This window comes from Salvelinus fontinalis, chromosome 13, assembly GCF_029448725.1.
Source record: "Salvelinus fontinalis isolate EN_2023a chromosome 13, ASM2944872v1, whole genome shotgun sequence".
NCBI classification, from domain to species: domain Eukaryota; kingdom Metazoa; phylum Chordata; class Actinopteri; order Salmoniformes; family Salmonidae; genus Salvelinus; species Salvelinus fontinalis.
Genome location: NC_074677.1, coordinates 52188203 through 52209205, shown reverse-complemented (window position 1 = coordinate 52209205; position 21003 = coordinate 52188203). Strand labels below are relative to the sequence as shown.

At 44.9% G+C, this 21003-nt stretch overlaps 1 protein-coding gene across 14 annotated transcripts in view; it reads right to left on the bottom strand.

Moving 5' to 3' along the window:
* LOC129868965 (disks large homolog 4-like) overlaps positions 1-21003 on the bottom strand; it is a 109483-nt gene that overhangs the window by 30520 nt on the left and 57960 nt on the right. Inside the window, exons 1-2 of one of the 14 annotated variants that reach the window (XM_055943362.1) lie at positions 18478-19083; positions 18039-18184 (exon numbers count right to left, since the gene is read on the bottom strand). The exons of 11 other annotated variants lie outside the window; for them this stretch is intronic. In XM_055943362.1, the coding sequence (XP_055799337.1) occupies positions 18039-18184; positions 18478-18493 (162 nt within the window). In that variant the 5' untranslated portion in view covers positions 18494-19083. Of the gene's footprint in view, positions 1-18038; positions 19084-21003 lie in introns of those variants that run through there. 2 more of the 14 variants (XM_055943366.1, XM_055943364.1) reach the window with 2 other exon arrangements.

Below are 21003 nucleotides of genomic sequence, written 5' to 3'. Positions count from 1 at the left end.
TGTCTGGTTGGCGGCTCTGGCAGATCCTGTCTGGTTGGCGGCTCTGGCAGATCCTGTCTGGCTGACGGCTCTAGCGGCTCCTGTCTGGCTGACGGCTCTAGCGGCTCCTGTCTGGCTGACGGCTCTGTAGGCTCATGGCAGACGGGCGGCTTTGCAGGCTCATGGCAGACGGGCGGCTTTGCAGGCTCCTGGCAGACGGATGGCTCAGATGGCGCTGGGGAGACGGATGGCTCAGATGGCGCTGGGGAGACGGATGGCTCAGATGGCGCTGGGGAGACGGATGGCTCAGATGGCGCTGGGGAGACGGATGGCTCAGATGGCGCTGGGGAGACGGATGGCTCAGATGGCGCTGGGGAGACGGATGGCTCTGGCCGGATACGGTACACTGTAGACCTGGTGCGTGGTGCCGGAACTGGAGGCACCGTGCTAATGACAAGCACCTTCCTACTAGTGCGGGAAGCAGGGACAGGGCACACTGTATTCTCAAAGCCTACTCTATCCCTGATGCGTGGTACCGGCACTGGTGACGCCGGGCTGAGGACAAGCACATCAGGATTAGTAGGGGGGGAAGATACAGTTTGTACAGGGCTCTGGAGACGCACTGGTAGCTTAGTGCGTGGGGCCGGAACTGGAGGCACCGGGCTAAGGATAAGCACCTTCCTACTAGTGCTGGAAGCAGGGACAGGGCACACTGTATTCTCAAAGCCTACTCTATCCCTGATGCGTGGTACCGGCACTGGTGACGCCGGGCTGAGGACAAGCACATCAGGATTAGTAGGGGGAGAAGATACAGTTTGTACAGGGCTCTGGAGACGCACTGGTAGCTTAGTGCGTGGGGCCGGAACTGGAGGCACCGGGCTAGATACACGCACTACAGGGAGAGTGCGTGGAGGAGGAACAGGGCTCAGGATACGCACTGGTAGCCTAGTGCGTAGTGTAGACACTGTAGGTACTAGGCTGGGGCGGGGAGGTGGTGCCGGAAATACCGGACCGTGGAGGCGTACTGGCACTCTTGAGCATTGAGCCTGCCCAACCTTACCTGGTTGAATACTCCCGGTTGCCCGACCAGTGCGGGGAGGTGGAATAACCCGCACCGGGCTATGTAGGCGAACCGGAGAAACCATGCGTAAGGCAGGTGCCATGTATGCCGGCCCGAGGAGACGCACTGGAGACCAGACGCGTTGAGCCGGCCTCATGACACCTGGCTCAATACCCAATCTAGCCCTCCCAGTGCGGGGAGGTGGAATAACCCGCACTGGGCTATGCACTCGTACAGGAGACACCGTGCGCTCTACTGCGTAACACGGCGCCTGCCCGTACTCCCGCTCTCCACGGTAAGCCTGGGAAGTGGGCGCAGGTCTCCTACCTGCCCTTGGCCCACTACCTCCTAGCCCCCCCCCCAAGAAATTTTTGGGAATTACTTACGGGCTTTTTCGGCTTCCGTGCCAGACGCGTTCCCTCATAGCTCCGGTTCCTCTCCCCGGTAGCCTCTGCCTGTTCCCATGGAAGGCGATCCCTCCCAGCCAGGATCTCCTCCCAAGTGTAGCAACCCTTTCCGTCCAAAACATCATCCCATGTCCATTGCTCCTTTCTCTCCTGTCCCTTACTCCGTTTAATTTTCCCTTGCCTCTTGGTCTTAGCGTGGTGGGTGATTCTGTAACGGCTTGTGCTCTCCTCATCCTCGGATGAGGTGAGGAGAGAAGGATCTTCAGACCAAAACGCAGCAGTTGGGAAATAAGCCATCTTTATTAAAAATACGATGGCCACACGAAACGAAACAAAACACTTTCAAACTACAAAACAAGAAAACGACGTTGACGAAACCTGAACATAAACTTACATAACTAAACATAAACTTACGTACAGGAAACAGACGACATCGAAACGAAACGAAACAAACAAACGCTACAGTCCAGTGTGGTACGAACATACATACTGACACAGGAGACAATCACCCACCCACAAACAGTGAGAATGCCCTACCTAAATATGACTCTTGATTAGAGGAAAACGCAAACCACCTGCCTCTAATCAAGAGCCATACCAGGCATACCAAAACCAACATAGAAACAAATAACATAGAATGCCCACCCAACCTCACGTCCTGACCAACTAACACACATAACAACTAACATAAATAGGTCAGGAACGTGACAGTTAAGGGTTTCAGTGACTTCATTTGTTGAATCATCAGCATACACTTACCGGTCAAACGTTTTAGAACACCTCATTCAAGGGTTTTTCTTTATTTTTACTATTTTCTACATTGTAGAATAATAGTGAAGACATCAACACTATGAAATAGCACATATAGAATCATGTAGTAAACAAAAAAGTGTTAAACAAATAAAAATATATTTTATATTTGAGATTCTTCAAATAGCCACCCTTCGTCCTGATGACAGCTTTGCACACTCTTGGCATTCTCTCAACCAGATTCATCTGGAATGCTTTTCCAATAGTCTTGAAGGAGTTCCCACATATGCTGAGCAGTTGTTGGCTGCTTTTTCTTCACTCTGAGGTCCGACTCATCCCAAGCCATCTCAATTTGGTTGAGGCGGGGGATTGTAGAGGCCAGGTCATCTGATGCAACACTCCATCACTCTCCTTCTTGGTCAAATAGCCCTTAATCAGCCTGGAGGTGTGTGGGATGGCGTATCGCTGCAGAATACTGTGGTAGCCATGCTGGTTAAGTGTGCCTTGAATTTACCAACAAAGCACCCCCACACCATAACACCTCCTCCTCCATGCTTTACGGTGGGAAATACACATGCAGGGATCATCCTTTCACCCACACCGCGTCTCACAAAGACACGGCGGTTGGAACCAAAAATCTCCAATTTGGACTCCAGACCAAAGGACACATTTCTACCGGTCTAATGTCCATTGCTTGTGTTTCTTGGCCCAAGCAAGTCTCTCCTTATCATTGATGTCCTTTAATAGTTGTTTCTTTGCAGCAATTCAATCATGAATGCCTGATTCACCCAGTCTCCTCTGAACAGTAGATGTTGAGATGTGTCTGTTACTTGTACACTGTAAAGCATTTATTTGTGCTGCAATTTCTGAGGCTGGTAACTCTAATGAACGTATCCTCTGCAGCAGAGGTAACTCTGGGTTTTCCTTTCCTGTGGCGATCCTCATAAGAGACAGTTTCATCATAGTGCTTGATGTTTTTTGTGATTGCACTTGAAGAAACTTTAAAAATTCTTGAAATTTTACATATTGACTGAACATGTCTTCAAGTAATGATGGAATGTCGTTTCTCTTTGCTTATTTGAGCTGTTCTTGCCATAATATGGACTTTGTCTTTTACCAAATAGGGCTATATTCTCTACCTTGTCACAACACTACTGATTGGCTCAAACGCATCACGAAGGAAATTCCACAAATGTACTTTTAAGAAGGCACAACTGTTAATTGAAATGCATTCCAGGTGACTACCTCATGGAGCTGGGTGAGAGAATGCCAAGAGTGTGCAAAGCTGTCATCAAGGCAAAGGGTGGAATTTGAAGAATCTCAAATATAAAATATATTTAGATTTTTTAACACTTTTATGGTTACTACATGATTCCATATGTGTTATTTCATAGTTTTGATGTCTTAACTATTATTCCACAATGTAGAAAATAGTACAAATTATGAAAAAACCTTGACTGAGTAGGTGTTCTAAAACTTTTGACCGGTGGTGTACACACAGGCTTTGTTAATCATCAGTCATTTGTTTCCATGCAGTACATGTTGAGTGCCCTTCCATATAAGCATGCTGAAAGTCTGTTGTCAACTTGTTTACAGAGAAATATCATTGTATTTGGTCAAACACAATTTTTTCCAACAGTTTGTGTAACAGTATAGCTTCCGTCCCTCTCCTCGCCCCTACCTGGGCTCGAACCAGGGACCCTCTGCACACATCAACAACTGACACCCACGAAGCATCGTTACCCATCGCTCCACAAAAGCCGCAGCCCTTGCAGAGCAAGGGGAACAACTACTTCAAGTGACGTCACCGATTGAAACGCTATTAGCGCGCACCCCGCTATCTAGCTAGCCATTTCACATCGGTTACACTTGCTAAGAGTTGGCAGCAAGCTGATAGGTCTGCTGTTAGAACCAGTAAAGGCCGCTTTACCACTCTTGGGTAGCGGAATGACTTTGGCTTCCCTCCAGGTCTCAGGACAAAGACTTTCCTCTAGGCTCAGATTCAAGATATGACAGATAGGAGTGGCTATAGACTCAGCTACCATCCTCAGTAGCTTTCCATCTAAGCTGTCAATGCCAGGAGGTGTGTCATTATTCATCGATAACAATAATTTTTCCACCTCTCCCACACTAACTTTACAAAATTCAATCTTGCAATGCTTTTCTTTTAATAATTAAAATAATTGCCAACATCAAATGGTTTTGTGATGAATAAGCCATCTGATTCAATGGAATGGAGTTGAATTTGTCTTTCTGCCCATAATTTAATTTAAAGTACTATAAAGTTTTATATCATTGATCTTGTCTTCATAATACAGTTTCTTCTTCTTTTTGTTGAGTTTAGTCAGCCGGTCAGACTTATTTTCCACTCCTTTTGATCCATCTCTTTCAAGGGGGTTTTTCAATTCCTCATCAATCCACGGAGCCTTAACAGTTCTAACAGTCAGTTTCTGAACAGGTGCATGTTTATCAATAATTGGAAGAAGCAATTTCATAAATTCATCAAGTGCAGCGTCTGGATGCTACTTATTAATGACATCAGACCAACAAATATTTTTAACATCATCCACATAAGAGTCACAGCAAAATCTTTTGTATGATCTCTAATACACTATTTTAGGCCCAGCTTTTGGGACTTTGACTTTCCTGGATATAGCCACTATATTGTGACCAATGCATCCAATGGGTACGGATACAGCTTTAGAACAAAGTTCTACAGAATTAGTACAAATCTGATCGATACATGTGGATGATGTTGTTCCTGTAGTGTTTGTAAACACCCTGGTAAGTTGATTAATAAACTGAACCAGATTACAGGCACTGGTTACAGTAAGAAGCTTCCTCTTGAGCGGACAGCTTGATGAAAACCAGTCAATATTCAGGTCCCCAAGAAAGTAGACCTCTCTGTTTACACTATTACACTATCATGCATTTCACACATATTTTTTAGATACTGACTGTTAGCACTTGGTGGCCTATAGCAACACCCCCAAAAAATAGGCTTTAGATGAGGCAGGTAAATCTACAACACAGATTTACACATGGGATAAACACTTCAATAACACTTGACATGAGCTCTAACCTAAGCATTACATGGATATGGCTCTGACTATAAAGTGCATTCGGAAAGTATTCAGACCCCTTGACTTTTTCCACATTTTGTTAAATTACAGCCTTATTCTAAAAGGGATTCAATTGTTGATTCCCCTAATCAATCTACACACAATACCCCATAATGACGAAGAAAAATAAATAAATGAAACATCACATTTACAGAAGTATTTAGACCCTTTATTCAGTACTTTGTTGAAGTACCTTTGGTAGGAAGTACAGCATCAATTATTTTTGGGTATGTTGCTACAAGCTTGGCACACCTGTATTTGGGGAGATTCTCCCATTCTTCTCTGTAGATCCTCTCAAGCTCTGTCAGGTTGGATGGGGAGCGTCGTTGCACAGCTATTTTCAGGTCTCTCCAGAGATGTTCGATCGGGTTAAAGTCCGGGCTCTGGCTGGGCCATTCAAGAACATTTAGAGACTTGTCCCGAAGCCACTCCTGCATCGTCTTGGCTGTGTGCTTAGGGTCGTTGTCCTGTTGAAAGGTGAACCTTCGCCCCAGTCTGAGGTTCTGAGCACTCTGGAGCAGGTTTTCATCAAGGATCTTGCTGTACTTTTTCTCCGTTCATCTTTCCCTCGATCCTGACTAGACTCCCAGTCCCTGCAGTTGAAAAACATCCCCACAGCATGATGCTGCCATCCCCATGCATCACTGAAGGGATTTTACATTTTTTATTTCAGCTTTATTTAACCAGGTAGGCCAGTTGAGAACAAGTTCTCATTTACAACTGCGACCTGGCCAAGATAAAGCAAAGCAGTTCGACAAAAACAACAACACAGATTTACACATGGGATAAACAAACATACAGTCAATAACACAAAGATCTGTATACAGTGTGTGCAAATGAAGTAAGGAGGTAAGGCCATAGTGGTGAAGTAATTACAATTTAGCAATTAACACTGGAGTGATAGATGCGCAGATGAGGATGTGCAAGTAGAAATACTGGTGTGCAAAAGAGCAGAAAAACCAGTGAGCTGAGATAAGGCATGGCTTTACCTAGCAAAGACTTCTAGATGACCTGGAGCCAGTGTGTTTGGCGACGAATATGTATCTTGTTTCTCATGGTCTGAGAGTCCTTTAGGTACCTTTTGGCAAACTCCAAGCGGACTGTCATGTGCCTTTTACCAAGGAGTGGATTGGAAGAGTATTCATGGTTCCAAACTTCTTCCATTTTTGCTCTGACATGCACTGTCAACTGTGGGACCTTATATAGACAGCTGTGTGCCTTTCCAAATCATGTCCAATCAATTGAATTTACCACAGGTGGACTCCAATCTAGTAGAAACATCTCAAGGATGATCAATGGAAACAGGATGCACCTGAGCTCAATTTCAAGTCTCATAGCAAAGGGTCTGAATACTTATGTAAATAAGGTCTTCCGTTTTTTTTATTTTTTTTATACATTTGCACACATTTCTAAAAACATGTTTTCACTTTGTCATTATGGGGTATAGTGTGTAGAGTGATGAGGAAAATGTTTTATTTAATACATTTTAGTATCAGGCTGTAACGTAACAAAATGTGGAAAAATAGAAGGGATCTGAATATTTTGAAATCAGAGACAACATATAATATTGTTGATTCCCAGCAATTTTGACAAAAACAATGGATATATGTTGCCTTAAGAGTTGTGCAAAATCGGTAGAATCTTATTCCAAATGATTCACAGCTGGAGTGGCTGCCAAAGGTGCTTCCACCAAGTGGGGTGGAGGGGTGGAGACATCCAATTATGATATTTCAGTTTTTTTTTCTTAAATTCTGACATTTGAATTCATTAATTTCACTTTGAAAATGTGGAGTAGGTTGTGTATACAGTGAGGGAAAAAAGTATTTGATCCCCTGCTGATTTTGTACGTTTGCCCACTGACAAAGAAATGATCAGTCTATAATTTTAATGGTAGGTTTATTTGAACAGTGAGAGACAGAATAACAACAAAAAAATCCAGAAAAACGCATGTGAAAAATGTTATAAATTGATTTGCATTTTAATGAGGGAAATAAGTATTTGACCCCTCTGCAAAACATGACTTAGTACTTGGTGGCAAAACCCTTGTTGGCAATCACAGAGGTCAGACGTTTCTTGTAGTTGGCCACCAGGTTTGCACACATCTCAGGAGGGATTTTGTCCCACTCCTCTTTGCAGATCTTCTCCAAGTCATTAAGGTTTCGAGGCTGACGTTTGGCAACTCGAACCTTCAGCTCCCTCCACAGATTTTCTATGGGATTAAGGTCTGGAGACTGGCTAGGCCACTCCAGGACCTTAATGTGCTTCTTCTTGAACCACCCCTTTTGTTGCCTTGGCCGTGTGTTTTGGGTCATTGTCATGCTGGAATACCCATCCACGACCCATTTTCAATGCCCTGGCTGAGGGAAGGAGGTTCTCACCCAAGATTTGACGGTACATGGCCCCGTCCATCGTCCCTTTGAGGCGGTGAAGTTGTCCTGTCCCCTTAGCAGAAAAACACCCCCAAAGCATAATGTTTCTACCTCCATGTTTGATGGTGGGGATGGTGTTCTTGGGGTCATAGGCAGCATTCCTCCTCCTCCAAACATGGCGAGTTGAGTTGATGCCAAAGAGCTCCATTTTGGTCTCATTTGACCACGACACTTTCACCCAGTTGTCCTCTGAATCTTTCAGATGTTCATTGGCAAACTTCAGACGGGCATGTATATGTGCTTTCTTGAGCAGGGGGACCTTGCGGGCGCTGCAGGATTTCAGTCCTTCACGGCGTAGTGTGTTACCAATTGTTTTCTTGGTGACTATGGTCCCAGCTGCCTTGAGATCATTTACAAGATCCTCCCGTGTAGTTCTGGACTGATTCCTCACCGTTCTCATGATCATTGCAACTCCACGAGGTGAGATCTTGCATGGAGCCCCAGGCCGAGGGAGATTGACAGTTCTTTTGTGTTTCTTCCATTTGCGAATAATCGCACCAACTGTTGTCACCTTCTCACCAAGCTGCTTGGCGATGGTCTTGTAGCCCATTCCGGCCTTGTGTAGGTCTACAATCTTGTCCCTGACATCCTTGGAGAGCTCTTTGGTCTTGGCCATGGTGGAGAGTTTGGAATCTGATTGATTGATTGCTTCTGTGGACAGGTGTCTTTTATACAGGTAACAAACTGAGATTAGGAGCACTCCCTTTAAGAGTGTGCTCCTAATCTCAGCTCGTTACCTGTATGAAAGACACCTGGGAGCCAGAAATCTTTCTGATTGAGAGGGGGTCAAATACTTATTTCCCTCATTAAAATGCAAATCAATTTATAACATTTTTGACATGCGTTTTTCTGGATTTTTTGTTGTTATTCTGTCTCTCACTGTTCAAATAAACCTACCATTAAAATTATAGACTGATCATTTCTTTGTCAATGGGCAAACGTACAAAATCAGCAGGGGATCAAATACTTTTTTCCCTCACTAGGGGACAAAAATGAATTGAATCCCTTTTTAGATACAATTTTTAAGGCAGCAAAATGTGAAAAACGTTCAAGGGGGTGTAGATTTTCTATAGGCACTCTATCTAGGCTAAGAAACATACACTTTGCAGTCAGTGCACAACCCCCAGTGCAAACAGTTCTCCTGCAGGGGGTTCTGACAGGCGACTCCCTCCTTGTGTTTTGTCAAGGAGTGGGAGGCTGGAGTTGCCAGGATTCAGTGGATTTAGCAGTCGCCCACTTCCATTTTTATGCCACCTACTCAGCTCTCCCATCTCCGTGCCTTAGAGGCGGTTACCCTATCCTCCTCTCTAATTCCCGGGCCACCCTTAAACCTTCACTGATAAACTGAACCCCCTGGCATAACCTGTCTCCCCTTCTCCGATATCCAACAACGAACCTTGACCCTAGCCACTAACTGGAACCTCTGAATAAAAATCACAGCCAACCAGAATATTGATCCTGATATTAATCACTATCCTCCCAATAGGAATGTATGCTAAGATCCAACCCAGTGTAGGCTCGGCCCTAATGTATGCGCTCTCTGACAGTCTACTCTGACTCTCTGACAGTCAGAGTTGGAAGGCAGAGGACAACGACAAAGGACTAGTCAGCTCTTCCCCACTCTGAGGGGCCGAAATGTTTCTCTCTGTTACAGTATTCAGAGGACTGACTATTGAATGTGATTGAATAATACTATATTTTCCATGTTTGGTATCTCTCTGAAACTTGACCACTGAGGATAACTCTGATGCTATCTACAATTGAAGTCGGAAGTTCACATACACCTTAGCTAAATACATTTAAACTCAGTTTTTCACAATTCCTGACATTTAATCCGAGTAAAAATTCCCTGTCTTAGGTCAGTTAGGATCACCACTTTATTTTAAGAATGTGAAATGTCAGAATAATAGTAGAGAGAATGATTTATTTCAGCTTTTATTTCTTTCATCACATTCCCAGTGGGTCAGAAGTTTACATACACTCAATTAGTATTTGGTAGCATTGCCTTTAAATTGTTTAACTTGGGTCAAATGTTTCGGGTAGCCTTCCACAACCTTCCCACAATAGGTTGGGTGAATTTTGGCCCACTCCTCCTGACAGAGCTGGTGTAACTGAATCAGGTTTGTAGGCCTCCTTGCTCGCACACGCTTTTCCAGTTCTGCCCACAAATGTTCTAAAGGATTGAGGTCAGGGCTTTGTGATGGCCACTCCAATACCTTGACTTTGTTGTCCTTAAGCCATTTTGCCACAACTTTGGAAGTATGCTTGGGGTCATTGTCCATTTGGAAGTCCGACTTGCAACCAAGCTTTAACTTCCTGACTGATGTCTTGAGATGTTGCTTCAATGTATCCACATAATTTTCCTACATCATGATGCCATCTATTTTGTGAAGTGCACAAGTCCCTCCTGCAGCAAAGCACCCCCACAACATGATGCTGCCACCCCTGTGCTTCACCGTTGGGATGGTGTTCTTCGGCTTGCAAGCCTCCCCCATTTTTCCTCCAAACATAACGATGGTCATTACAGCCAAACAGTTCTATTTTTGTATCATCAGACCAGAGGACATTTCTCCAAAAAGTACAATCTTTGTCCCCATGTGCAGTTGCAAACCGTAGTCTGGCTTTTCTATGGCGGTTTTGGAGCAGTGTCTTCTTCTTTAGTGAGCGGCCATTCAGGTTATGTTGATATAGGACTTGTTTTACTGTGGATATAGATACTTTTGTACCTGTTTCCTTCAGCATCTTCACAAGGTCCTTTGCTGTTGTTCTGGGATTGATTTTCACTTTTCGCACCAAAGTACGTTCATCTCTAGGAGACAGAACGTGTCTCTTTCCTGAGCAGTATGACGGCTGCGTGGTCCCATGGTGTTTATACTTGCGTACTATTGTTTGTACAGATGAACGTGGAACCTTCAGGCATTTGGAAATTGCTCCCAAGGATGAACCAGACTTGTGGAGGTCTACAATATTTTTTCTGAGGTATTTTGATTTTCCCATGATGTCAAGCAAAGAGGCACTAAGTTTGAAGGTAGGCCTTGAAATACATCCACAGGTACACTGTAACGGGCGTCTAAGTTGTTCTCCTCCTCGGACGAGGAGGAGCAAGGATCGGACCAAAATGCAGCGGGTGATGAATACCTGATGCATTTATTAGACAAGACGAAACACAAAGTACACTTGAATAAATTACAAAATAACAAAAACGACGTAGACCGACCTGAACATGAGAACTTACATAAAACGAAGAACGCACGAACAGGAACAGACTAGACAAACGAAACAGTCCCGTGTGGTACAAACACTGACACGGAAGACAATCACCCACAAACAAACGGTGTGAACAGCCTACCTTAATATGGTTCTCAATCAGAGGAAACGTCAAACACCTGCCCCTAATTGAGAACCATATCAGGCAACACATTGAACCCAACATAGAAACACATAACATAGACTACCCACCCAGCTCACGCCCTGACCATACTAAACAAATACAAAAAACAACGGAAAACAGGTCAGGAACGTGACATACACCTTCAATTGACTCAAATGGTGTCAATTAGCCTTTTCAGAAGCTTCTAAAGCCATGACATCATTTTCTGGAATTTTCCAAGCTGTTTAAAGGCAGAGTCAACTTCGTGTATGTACACTTCTGATCCACTGGAATTGTGATACAGTGAATTATAAGTGAAATAATCTGTCTGTAAACAATTGTTGGAAAAATGACTTGTGTCACGTACAAAGTAGATGTCCTAACCGGCTTGCCAAAACTATAGTTTGTTAATAAGAAATGTGTGGAGTGGTTGAAAAAACGAGTTTTAATGACTCCAACCTACGTGTATGCAAACTTCCGACTTCAACTGTATATGGATGGATGATCTCTGTGGTTATTTGTATCTGTACAGGGTGAACCCTAAATTACTCTCAAAAAGGTTTTATGGTCCTCTCTGTAATTCTGTCTTATTTACACTGGTCTCAGCTGTGACACCCTATAGAGATTGGGCCTTGGTGGTCAGGTTACACTGTAAACTTGGTTTTGTTTGATTGGTCAATGGTGGTTGGTCTTGGGTTGAAAGGTTACACCTTCAGATGTTATAAATGTAATCAAATGCCTTTGTTCTCTCTCTTACCCTGTTTCCAGCCATGGAGGAAAGTTGATGATCAATTCTCATTTGCTAGGCTCCTAGTCCTCAAACTAGTAAGCATCTCTTTGTCAATGCTTTGCCTTGTACGTTAACCTTAGAATCTATATGCCTAGGATAAGGCTTTGTTAATGTCAGTGTTGCCTACATAAAGATGTATGCCTTGTATGTGAAACCATTCATTTTACAAAGTTATTAAATGATACTTGCTTTGATATTCGCTCCTCATGACCATTCGTTGATCTTCGTCGGCTAAACCCATAATACTTGATTGCACGTGGATCGACTGAAGCCTCTTGCATATTGCTAATTATCTTTATAGAGTTCGATAAACATTTGAATAGGCTAATTGCTTAGTCTTATTACGAGTTGCATGTGAGATATGTAGAATATCGTCTACACAGTATAGACACATGTATAGCTGCCCACTACACCAGCACACTCCGCTGATAGGCTCTAAACGAGCAGCAGTAATCGCCAGAGGACAAGTGGTAAGGGCAAATGACAAAAACACTGAAAGCCATGAGAAAGGATGGAGAGCCATGGAGGGGAGTGTGACTGCGAGGACAGATAAGGGGTTGAAGGAGCGTGATGTAATTGCTTGATTTCTAGCCTCACGATACCCTGGAGCCATTACAAAGAGAGAAGAGAGAGAAGAGAGAGAGAGACAGAAAAAGAGAGAGATAGAGCCCTATATACATCAACATGCAAATATATTAGTTTCCTAAAGTAAGGTTGTTCATTTATTGATGCTGTCTGTCTGTCTGTCTGTCTGTCTGTCTGTCTGTCTGTCTGTCTGTCTGTCTGTCTGTCTGTCTGTCTGTCTGTCTGTGAGATACAGAGAGAGAGAATGTGTGTTTTGTTTGTTATCTGATTGAGATAGATAGTGGATGTGTGTGCTTGCAAGGGTGCATTTTGCTGAGTGTACTGTTGACATATACACATGCTCCTATGGAAGAGGAGGAGGGAGTGGTGAGTCAGTGTGCAGGTTTAGGTGATGGAGTGACAGCCAGTGTTATGTCAATCAGTCTGCTGGAGAGGCAGAGGTTAAAAGGTAGTCCACCGGCAGACAACTGAAAATAGCCCCACATGATCACTACCTCGCTAGAGTTTAAATGTTTTAACATCAAATCGGAGTTGGGCCTCAGAGAGTGCTGAAATATAAATGCACAGCCTAAATATGCTGACCAGCAGGCTTTCACCAGGCCTCAACAGGGGAGCACAGAGAAAGACAGTGGTGGGAGAGAGAGAATGAGAGCAAGAGAGAACGATCAAGAGAGAGCGAGAGAGTTTGGAGGGAAGGTAGAATCAACGGAGCGGTGGAGTGGTACTTTTTGTGTGTTCATTAAGAAAGCGATCGATGGCTGCTACACCTTAAACAAAGCCATTTTGTTTCTGCTCCAGCCACAAATCTATCATCCCTCTTAGGATCAGTTGGCACTAGAGAGCATGTCTGTACTGGCAGCAGAAGGCAGAAAGCTCATTTTTAAAACACTATACACTACAGGACCAGGTCAGGGTTTTGTGCAGGCCAGTCAGGTTCTTCCACACCGATCTTGAGAAACCATTTCTGTATGGACCTCGCTTTGTGCATGGGGGCATTATTATGCTGAAACAGGGAAGGGCCTTCCCCAAACTGTTGCCACAAAGTTGGAAGCAAAGAATCGTCTAGAATGTCATTGTATGCTGTAGCATTAATATTTCCCTTCACTGGAACTAAGGGGCCTAGCCCGAACCATGAAAAACAGACCATTATTCCTCCTCCACCAAACTTTACAGTCGGCACTATGCATTGGGATAGGTAGCGTTCTCCTGGCGTCAGCCAAACCCAGATTAGTCCGTCGGACTGCCAGATGGTGAAGCATGATTCATCACTGCAGAGTTTGCGTTTCCACTGCTCCAGAGTCCAATGGCGGCGAGTTTTACACCACTCCAGCAGACGCTTGGCATTGCACATGGTGATCTTAGGCTTGTGTGCGGCTCTTGTGCTGACGTTGCTTCCAGAGGCCGTTTGGAACTCAGTAGTGAGTGTTGCTACGTGCTTCAGCACTCGGCAGTCCCATTCTGTGAGCTTGTGTGGCCTACCACTTCGAGCCGTTGTTGCTCGATTTCATACACCGGTCAGCAACGGGTGTGGCTGAAATAGCCGAATCCACTAATTTGAAGGCGTTCCCACATACTTTTGTATATTTAGTGTATGTCACTGTAGCAGTTGGAAACAGTCAAGACAAATGACAGAACAATGCTGTCAGCAGATATTGTCTTCAAGACTACAGAGCTTTTAGAGAAAATTCATATGTGTTGTTTCAAATGAAGCGCAGTAAGACATACCTATAATAGGGATCTTACAGGCTAGTTCAGGTAACAGGCCTAGTCTCTGTCAGACTTCATTTTCAGGAAATAAAAAGCCTAACATATGGCGAGTAGGCTAGCTGTACGTTACAGCTGTGTTCTAAGCAATGTGTGTCTGCGCAAGTTAACACAAGAAGTGTCGTAACAGCGCGCCCCGATATACACTCAACAATTCATCGAGCAAAACACAAAGCAGCTTATCAAATGGCTTCAGTCAGTTAGGACAAAATGAACCACAATTAACCTAAAAGCTATGCCAACAAGATCTACTAACACACACATACCCTACACCTACACTATCACCCATGACATCAATCACAACCCTCTGGTCGGTTCACTGCTTTATCTGGCATACCCTTCATATTGCAATCTAGAGACATCAAGGGACTCGCGTGAGTAGCAACAATCAGACATTTTCATTGGAGTGTTTAAATCTTCCAAAACAGCACTGATTGTGCAGTCAGTCAGGCAACTAGAGATTTGTTTCTATTTCTGTAGCTGCTGTGTCTAAATGTGTACTCTGTTTAAGGGAGAAAGCAGGGTAAACAGATGCTGAGTGAGATAGAGAGCGATACCAGAAGAAGAGACAGGAACAGAAAAGGCCAGCACACTCCAGACTGGCCCTGACCTGAGGGCAGCACAGCTCCAACGAAGGAAGGACAGGAGGAGAGTAGAGGGGGGACGAAGGAGGGAGAGATACTGTATATGTGGGGGAAGGGAGGGAATATGTGGGGGAAGGGAGCAGATCCATACGTGTGTGTATGCGTGCGTGCGTGCGTGCGTGCGTGCGTGCGTGCGTGCATGAACAGTGTGTGCGCATGTGTCACTGTGCGTGCAATGGGGATGTTACAAGGGTTTATTTGGATGGGACATCATTCACACACTAGCAGATCAGCATATATCCGTCGGATGTGGCAGGGCTTGCAGACGATAACGAATTTGGGAAATAAATAATAAAATTACAAAGGGAAACCCAGCCATGAGATTCCCAGTGATGCAGAACTCCCAAACGATCTAAATGCCATTTATGCTCGCTTTGAGGAAAACAACAAAGTCCTGCATGAAAGCCCCTGTTGTTCCGGATGACTGTGCGATCTCGCTCTGCACGGCCGATGTGAGTTAAACTTTTAAACAGGTTAACACTCGCAAGGTCGTTGGGCCAGACAGAACACCAGGGTGCGTTCTCAGAGCATGCACAGACCAGCTGGCAAGTGTCTTCATGCACAATTTCAATCCCCCATTGTCCAAGTCGGTAAATCCCAACATGTTTCAAGCTGACCACAATTGTCCCTCCAAGGTTACCTGCCTAAAGGACTATCGCCGTGTAGCACTCACATCTTTAATTATGAAGTGCTTTGAAAGGCTGGCCATCAACACCATCATCCCAGACACCCTGGACCCACTCCAAGTCGCATACCACCCCAACAGATCCACAGATGACGCAATCTCAATTACACTTCACACTGCCATCTCCCACCTGGACAAGAGAGGAAATAACTATGTGACAATGCTGTTCATAGACTACAGCTCAGCGTTCAACACCATAGTCCCCTCCAAGCTCATCACAAAGCTCAGGATCCTGGGACTGAACAATTCCCTCTGCAACTGGATCCTGGAGGTCCTGATGGGCAGCCCCAGGTGGGGAGGGTAGGCAACAACACCTCCGCCACGCTGACCCTCAACAGGGGGGCCCCTCAGGGGTGTGTGCTTAGTCCCCTCCTGAACTCCCTGTTCACCCACGACTGCATGACCCAATAGAACAAGTTTGCTGACTACACAATGTTGATAGATCACCGACAGTGATGAGACAGCCTACAGGAAGGAGGTCAGAGACTTGGCAGTGTGGTGCCAGGACAACAACCTCTCCTTCAATGTCAGTAAAACCAAGGAGCTGATCATGGACTACAGGAGAAAGAGAGGAGAGTATGCCTCCATCAACATCTACGGGGCTGTAGTGGAGCAGGCCAAGAGCTTCAAGTTTCTTGGCGTCCACATCACTAAGGACTTAACATAGTCCACACACACCCACACAGTCGTGAAGAGGGCACGACAGCACCTCATACCCCTCAGGAGGCTGAAAAGGTTTGTCATATACAGCTGCACTATCGAGAGCATCGTGACTGGCTGCATACCTGTATCACTGCTTGGTATGGCAAATGCATCGCCCTCGACCGCAAAACGCTACAGAGGGTAGGGCGGACAGCCCAGTACATCACTGGGGCCAACCTCCCTGTCTCCCAGGACCTCTATATCTGGCGGTGTCATAGGAAGGCCTGAAACATTGTCAAAGACTTCAGCCACCCGAGCCACAGACTCTTCACTTTGCTACCTTCCGGTAAACGGTACCGGAGCATTGGCTCTCGTACAAACATTCTCCGAGTAAGCTTCTGTCCCCAAGCCATAAGACTGCCAAATAGCCATAAGACCATTAAATTGTTCATTAAATGGTTACCCGGAGTATCTGCATTGACCCTATCTATACACACACTCTCACACAAAACCCAAACACATTCACATACACTACATATGCACACACACATTCCGACACAACACACACACACACACACAGTTTCACACATGCTGCTGCTACTCTGGTCTTTATTTTTTATTTGTACTCTTATCTAGTCACATTACCCTGCCTTTATGTACATATCTACCTCAAATACCTTGTACCCTGCACATTGATCTGATACTGGTACTCCCTGTATATAGCTTCATTCTTGTTACTATATTTGATTTTTTTTTACTCTGCATCGTTGGGAAGGGCTCGTAAGCAAGCATTTCACTGTAAAGTCTACACCCGTTCTATTAGGCGCATGTGACAAATACAATTTCATTTTCTATCTCACACACCGTTCTTTATTAAAACCTCAAATGCACTCCCACAGAAAAGCCATAGGGTGTGTACATGTGTGTAATGCTGCATGTGTTTGTGTTTAAGAGAGAGGGAGAGCGAGATAAGGGCCTCCTACACATCCCTCTGCACACTGAAGCTGTAAATGACAAATGCGTAGCATCACTTTGTTACAACAGAAGGGACTCAAAGGATTTGGTCAGAGAGTTATGAGCACAATATACTCCCACACATACACAGACACGGGCTACGCTACAGCATACAAAGAGGAGCTACAAAGGAAGATTTTATCACATTATTGGGACATACGGTCTGTGATTCACGCATTTCTCAGAGGCCAAATGTGTGGCTGCTATATCCTCATTCCAGAAATCCAAGCATTATGTTTATAAGTGCCAATATTAGCAAATGTATAAAGAATCCATGAAAGAAACCATCCACTGAATTGAGAAAAGTCTCACTCAACAAATAGAGTTTATAATTTCTCCCTATCTTGCCAGCATAAGCTTTTCCATTTGACATTCTGGACAGAGAGTTGACCATTCTGATAAACTGGTACCAAACAAAGCTTTTGATGAGAGTCAGACTGCAAGTGCTGGAACAGACATGGACCATATGACCATACCAATTCAGTTTGTTGACTCCATAAAGCAGTTTATCTAGAGATTCTTAGGAATAAGCCTTCACTCATGGTGCAGCACACATTTAAATGGATGTCTATGTTCAATATTACATTAAGACCGATCTATCATATCTATTTCCATAGAAACTCACAAATCTCCTATTTTTCATTTAGATAATTTCAGATACAGTCCCATTTTCAAAATCCATAGGAAACCACCGAAACCATACCAAATATCAAAATGACATAGCTGTATCTGCCAAATCTATCATCAGAGCAGTCAGTCAACCAGTCAGTCAACAACCACTTCTAATTGGTGCCTACCATTATATGGTGCGGATGCTTCTTGGCTTTCCGGACGTTGTTGATGAACCGCCGGCCCATTTTTTTGGCATACCACACGGAGACGAACATCCTGCCTGAGTGCTGAACACTGAGCCGCCGTGGGGAACCTAACAAACACCGTTCACCTCCCAAAATGATGGACGAGCCGGATAAGTGGGTGGCAGAGAGAGAAGAGAGGAGGTGCTCTCAAGGGGCGTTTCCTCTCAAAAAAACATGACAAATTCATAAACCCATATTATATCAAGGCAGTTTGTCTGCCACATGACACAATTATTAGGAATATCGGTATAGCCTGGGAATTTATCGATGTAAGTGAAAAATACTTTTAAAATAACCTCATACTAAACATGCACTTTCAACTAATGCAAAATTAGGCCAGCCTACTTTAACAACAGAAAGACAAAAATCTCAACAATACCCCTGATATCAAGCATTGGGCTGGGAACGCAGATAGCTTTACATTCAAAGCCAGACAAACACTTTTAAATCCGGGGGTGCCACAGTCCCGGGCTGGGTACCAAAATAACTCTGGAGAGGCGGAATAGAGTTTGGACTCCGGCGACAATGTTCCTTCCACCCCCTGCTCTGCTGTGTAATCCAAGTGTGGAGTCGGTCATTTGAGGAATTCCCAACACTGCGGTTTGAGTGGGATTGTATAGCCAACCTGTCGGTCTGATAATTAGCCTACTGTTCAAATATGAGCAATAGCGCTATTTTGAACAGCTGTCAAAATAGCCAAGCCTACGAATAGCCTAGGATCGGGCTACGTATTTGCCATTCAGATCGAACTGAATATGTCTGCATCTAATTTGGGAAAACAAGCTAAAAACACATTCGTCATCTGGATATCTCTTTCTGATCTAAAATAGGTTATTCTTTATTCTGAGGAGCGCGACCGGTGTCTCCCTTCGAGCTCCATCCTCCGCTTTACAACAGCCCGCTGTAGTCTCTCTCTCCTGAGCGAATATCCCCTGTCTCTTTACCCTTGTCCTGTGCTCACTGAGATACAGTTTATGCTGGTGCAGCGGCTGCAGCACCCCTCCCACCCCGGGGAAGGGGAAGTGGGAAAGTTTTATGGCAATTATGATGGCGGGGAGGGGTGTTGATTGTGTTGGTGGTGTTGATGTTTGAAGAGGGTAGAGGTGGGGTTGGGGTGGGAACTATGGCACAAGTAGTGATAAACCTAAATTGACATTTTAATCTAAAGTGAAACACACTGCTACATGTTTAATATCCCCGTGGTCTGCTCAAAGCATAATCTGCACCACTCATCAACTAAACATGGCATAGCAGCAACCCACTCTACCATCCTAGCGGTTTACACAGTGTTATCCCAATGCAGTGCAGTATGTACTGCTGACATGCAGCCTTCCAATGAGCTAGTCCTCTCTAGCAGGCAGCCCCTGTCTGTCTGCCACTAGGCAGGCAGCCCCAGTCTGTCTGTCAGCCAGTCAGTCTGTCTGAGCTGAGTTTGACAGTGCTCCACTTCCAGGCTTGCTCGACTCTACAGGGCTGTCACTTTACTACAGTATCACTGGGACCAGAGAGCACATCTTTAACGTTTAATTTAATATTCTGTTTGTTTCTCTCTCTTTCTCCTCTGTTGTGTCTGTGTCCTCCCCTTCCCTCCTCTCTTTCTCCCCACTCTGCTGCAGCCAATAAAGTAAGCACCATGGACAGCAACACAGGACAGAGATGGAGCGCTAAGTAAATGCATAAGTGCACGCACACACACACAAGCGCGCGCGCGCACACACACACACACACACACACACACACACACACACACACACACACACACACACACACACACACACACACACACACACACACACACACACACACACACACACACACACACACACACACACATGCACACACACATACACATGGGAGTTATGTAAGAACATGCCAAGCTGACATAGTCATTGTGTATGTGTCTGCCATTCAGAGGGTGAATGGGCAAGACAAAAGATTTAAGTGCCTTTGATCGGGATATGGTAGAAGGTGCCAGGCTTCACCGGTTTGTGTCAAGAACTGCAACGCTGCTGGGTTTTTCATGCTCAACAGTTTCCCTATGTGTATCAAGAATGGTCCACCACCCAAAGGACATCCAGACAACTTGACACAACTGTGGGAAGCATTGGAGTCAACATGGGCCAACATCCCTGCGAAACGCTTTTGACACCTTGTAGAGTCCATGCCCCGACGAATTGAGGCTGTTCTGGGGACAAAATGGGGTGCAGCTCAATATTAGGAAGGTGTTTATAATGTCTTGTACACTCATTATATATGCACAAGTGCACGCGTTCACAAGCACGCACACATGCACGCAACTAGCACGCACGCAACTAGCACGCACACACGCACGCACGCACGCACACACACACACACACACACACACACACACACACACACACGCACGCACACACACACACACACACACACACACACACACACACACACAAGAGTTATGTAAGAACATGCAGAGCTGACAGCCTCACTTTGGTAAATACAATACCTTTCTCCCCCTCTTACCTAATTTTCTCTCACTTCCAATTACAGGGCCCACTCTACTCTCTACTCTCCCTCCCACTACAATCCCCCCTCTCCTCTATCTAATGCTGACGATTCTCTCCTCTTCTAGCGTGCATCGTCTTTGCCTTCCTCTGCTCTCTCCTCTCCCCTCCCCAGTAGACCCGAGCTGCTCCTGCACAGTAATTACATTGGAGCTGCAGGGACGTCTTTAAACATTTATTAAAGAAAAGTAAGGAAGATGGAGAAAATGAAGATACAAGTCAGATACAGAGAGGAGTGCAGAGAGAAAGAGGGAGGGGAGGAGAGAGGCAGGGAATAGGAAGAATGCAGAGCCCCGGTGGAATACACTAGAGAACATTTTTAATTGAATTCCTGCAGAAAAAAATTACTGGGTTACTTTACTGTA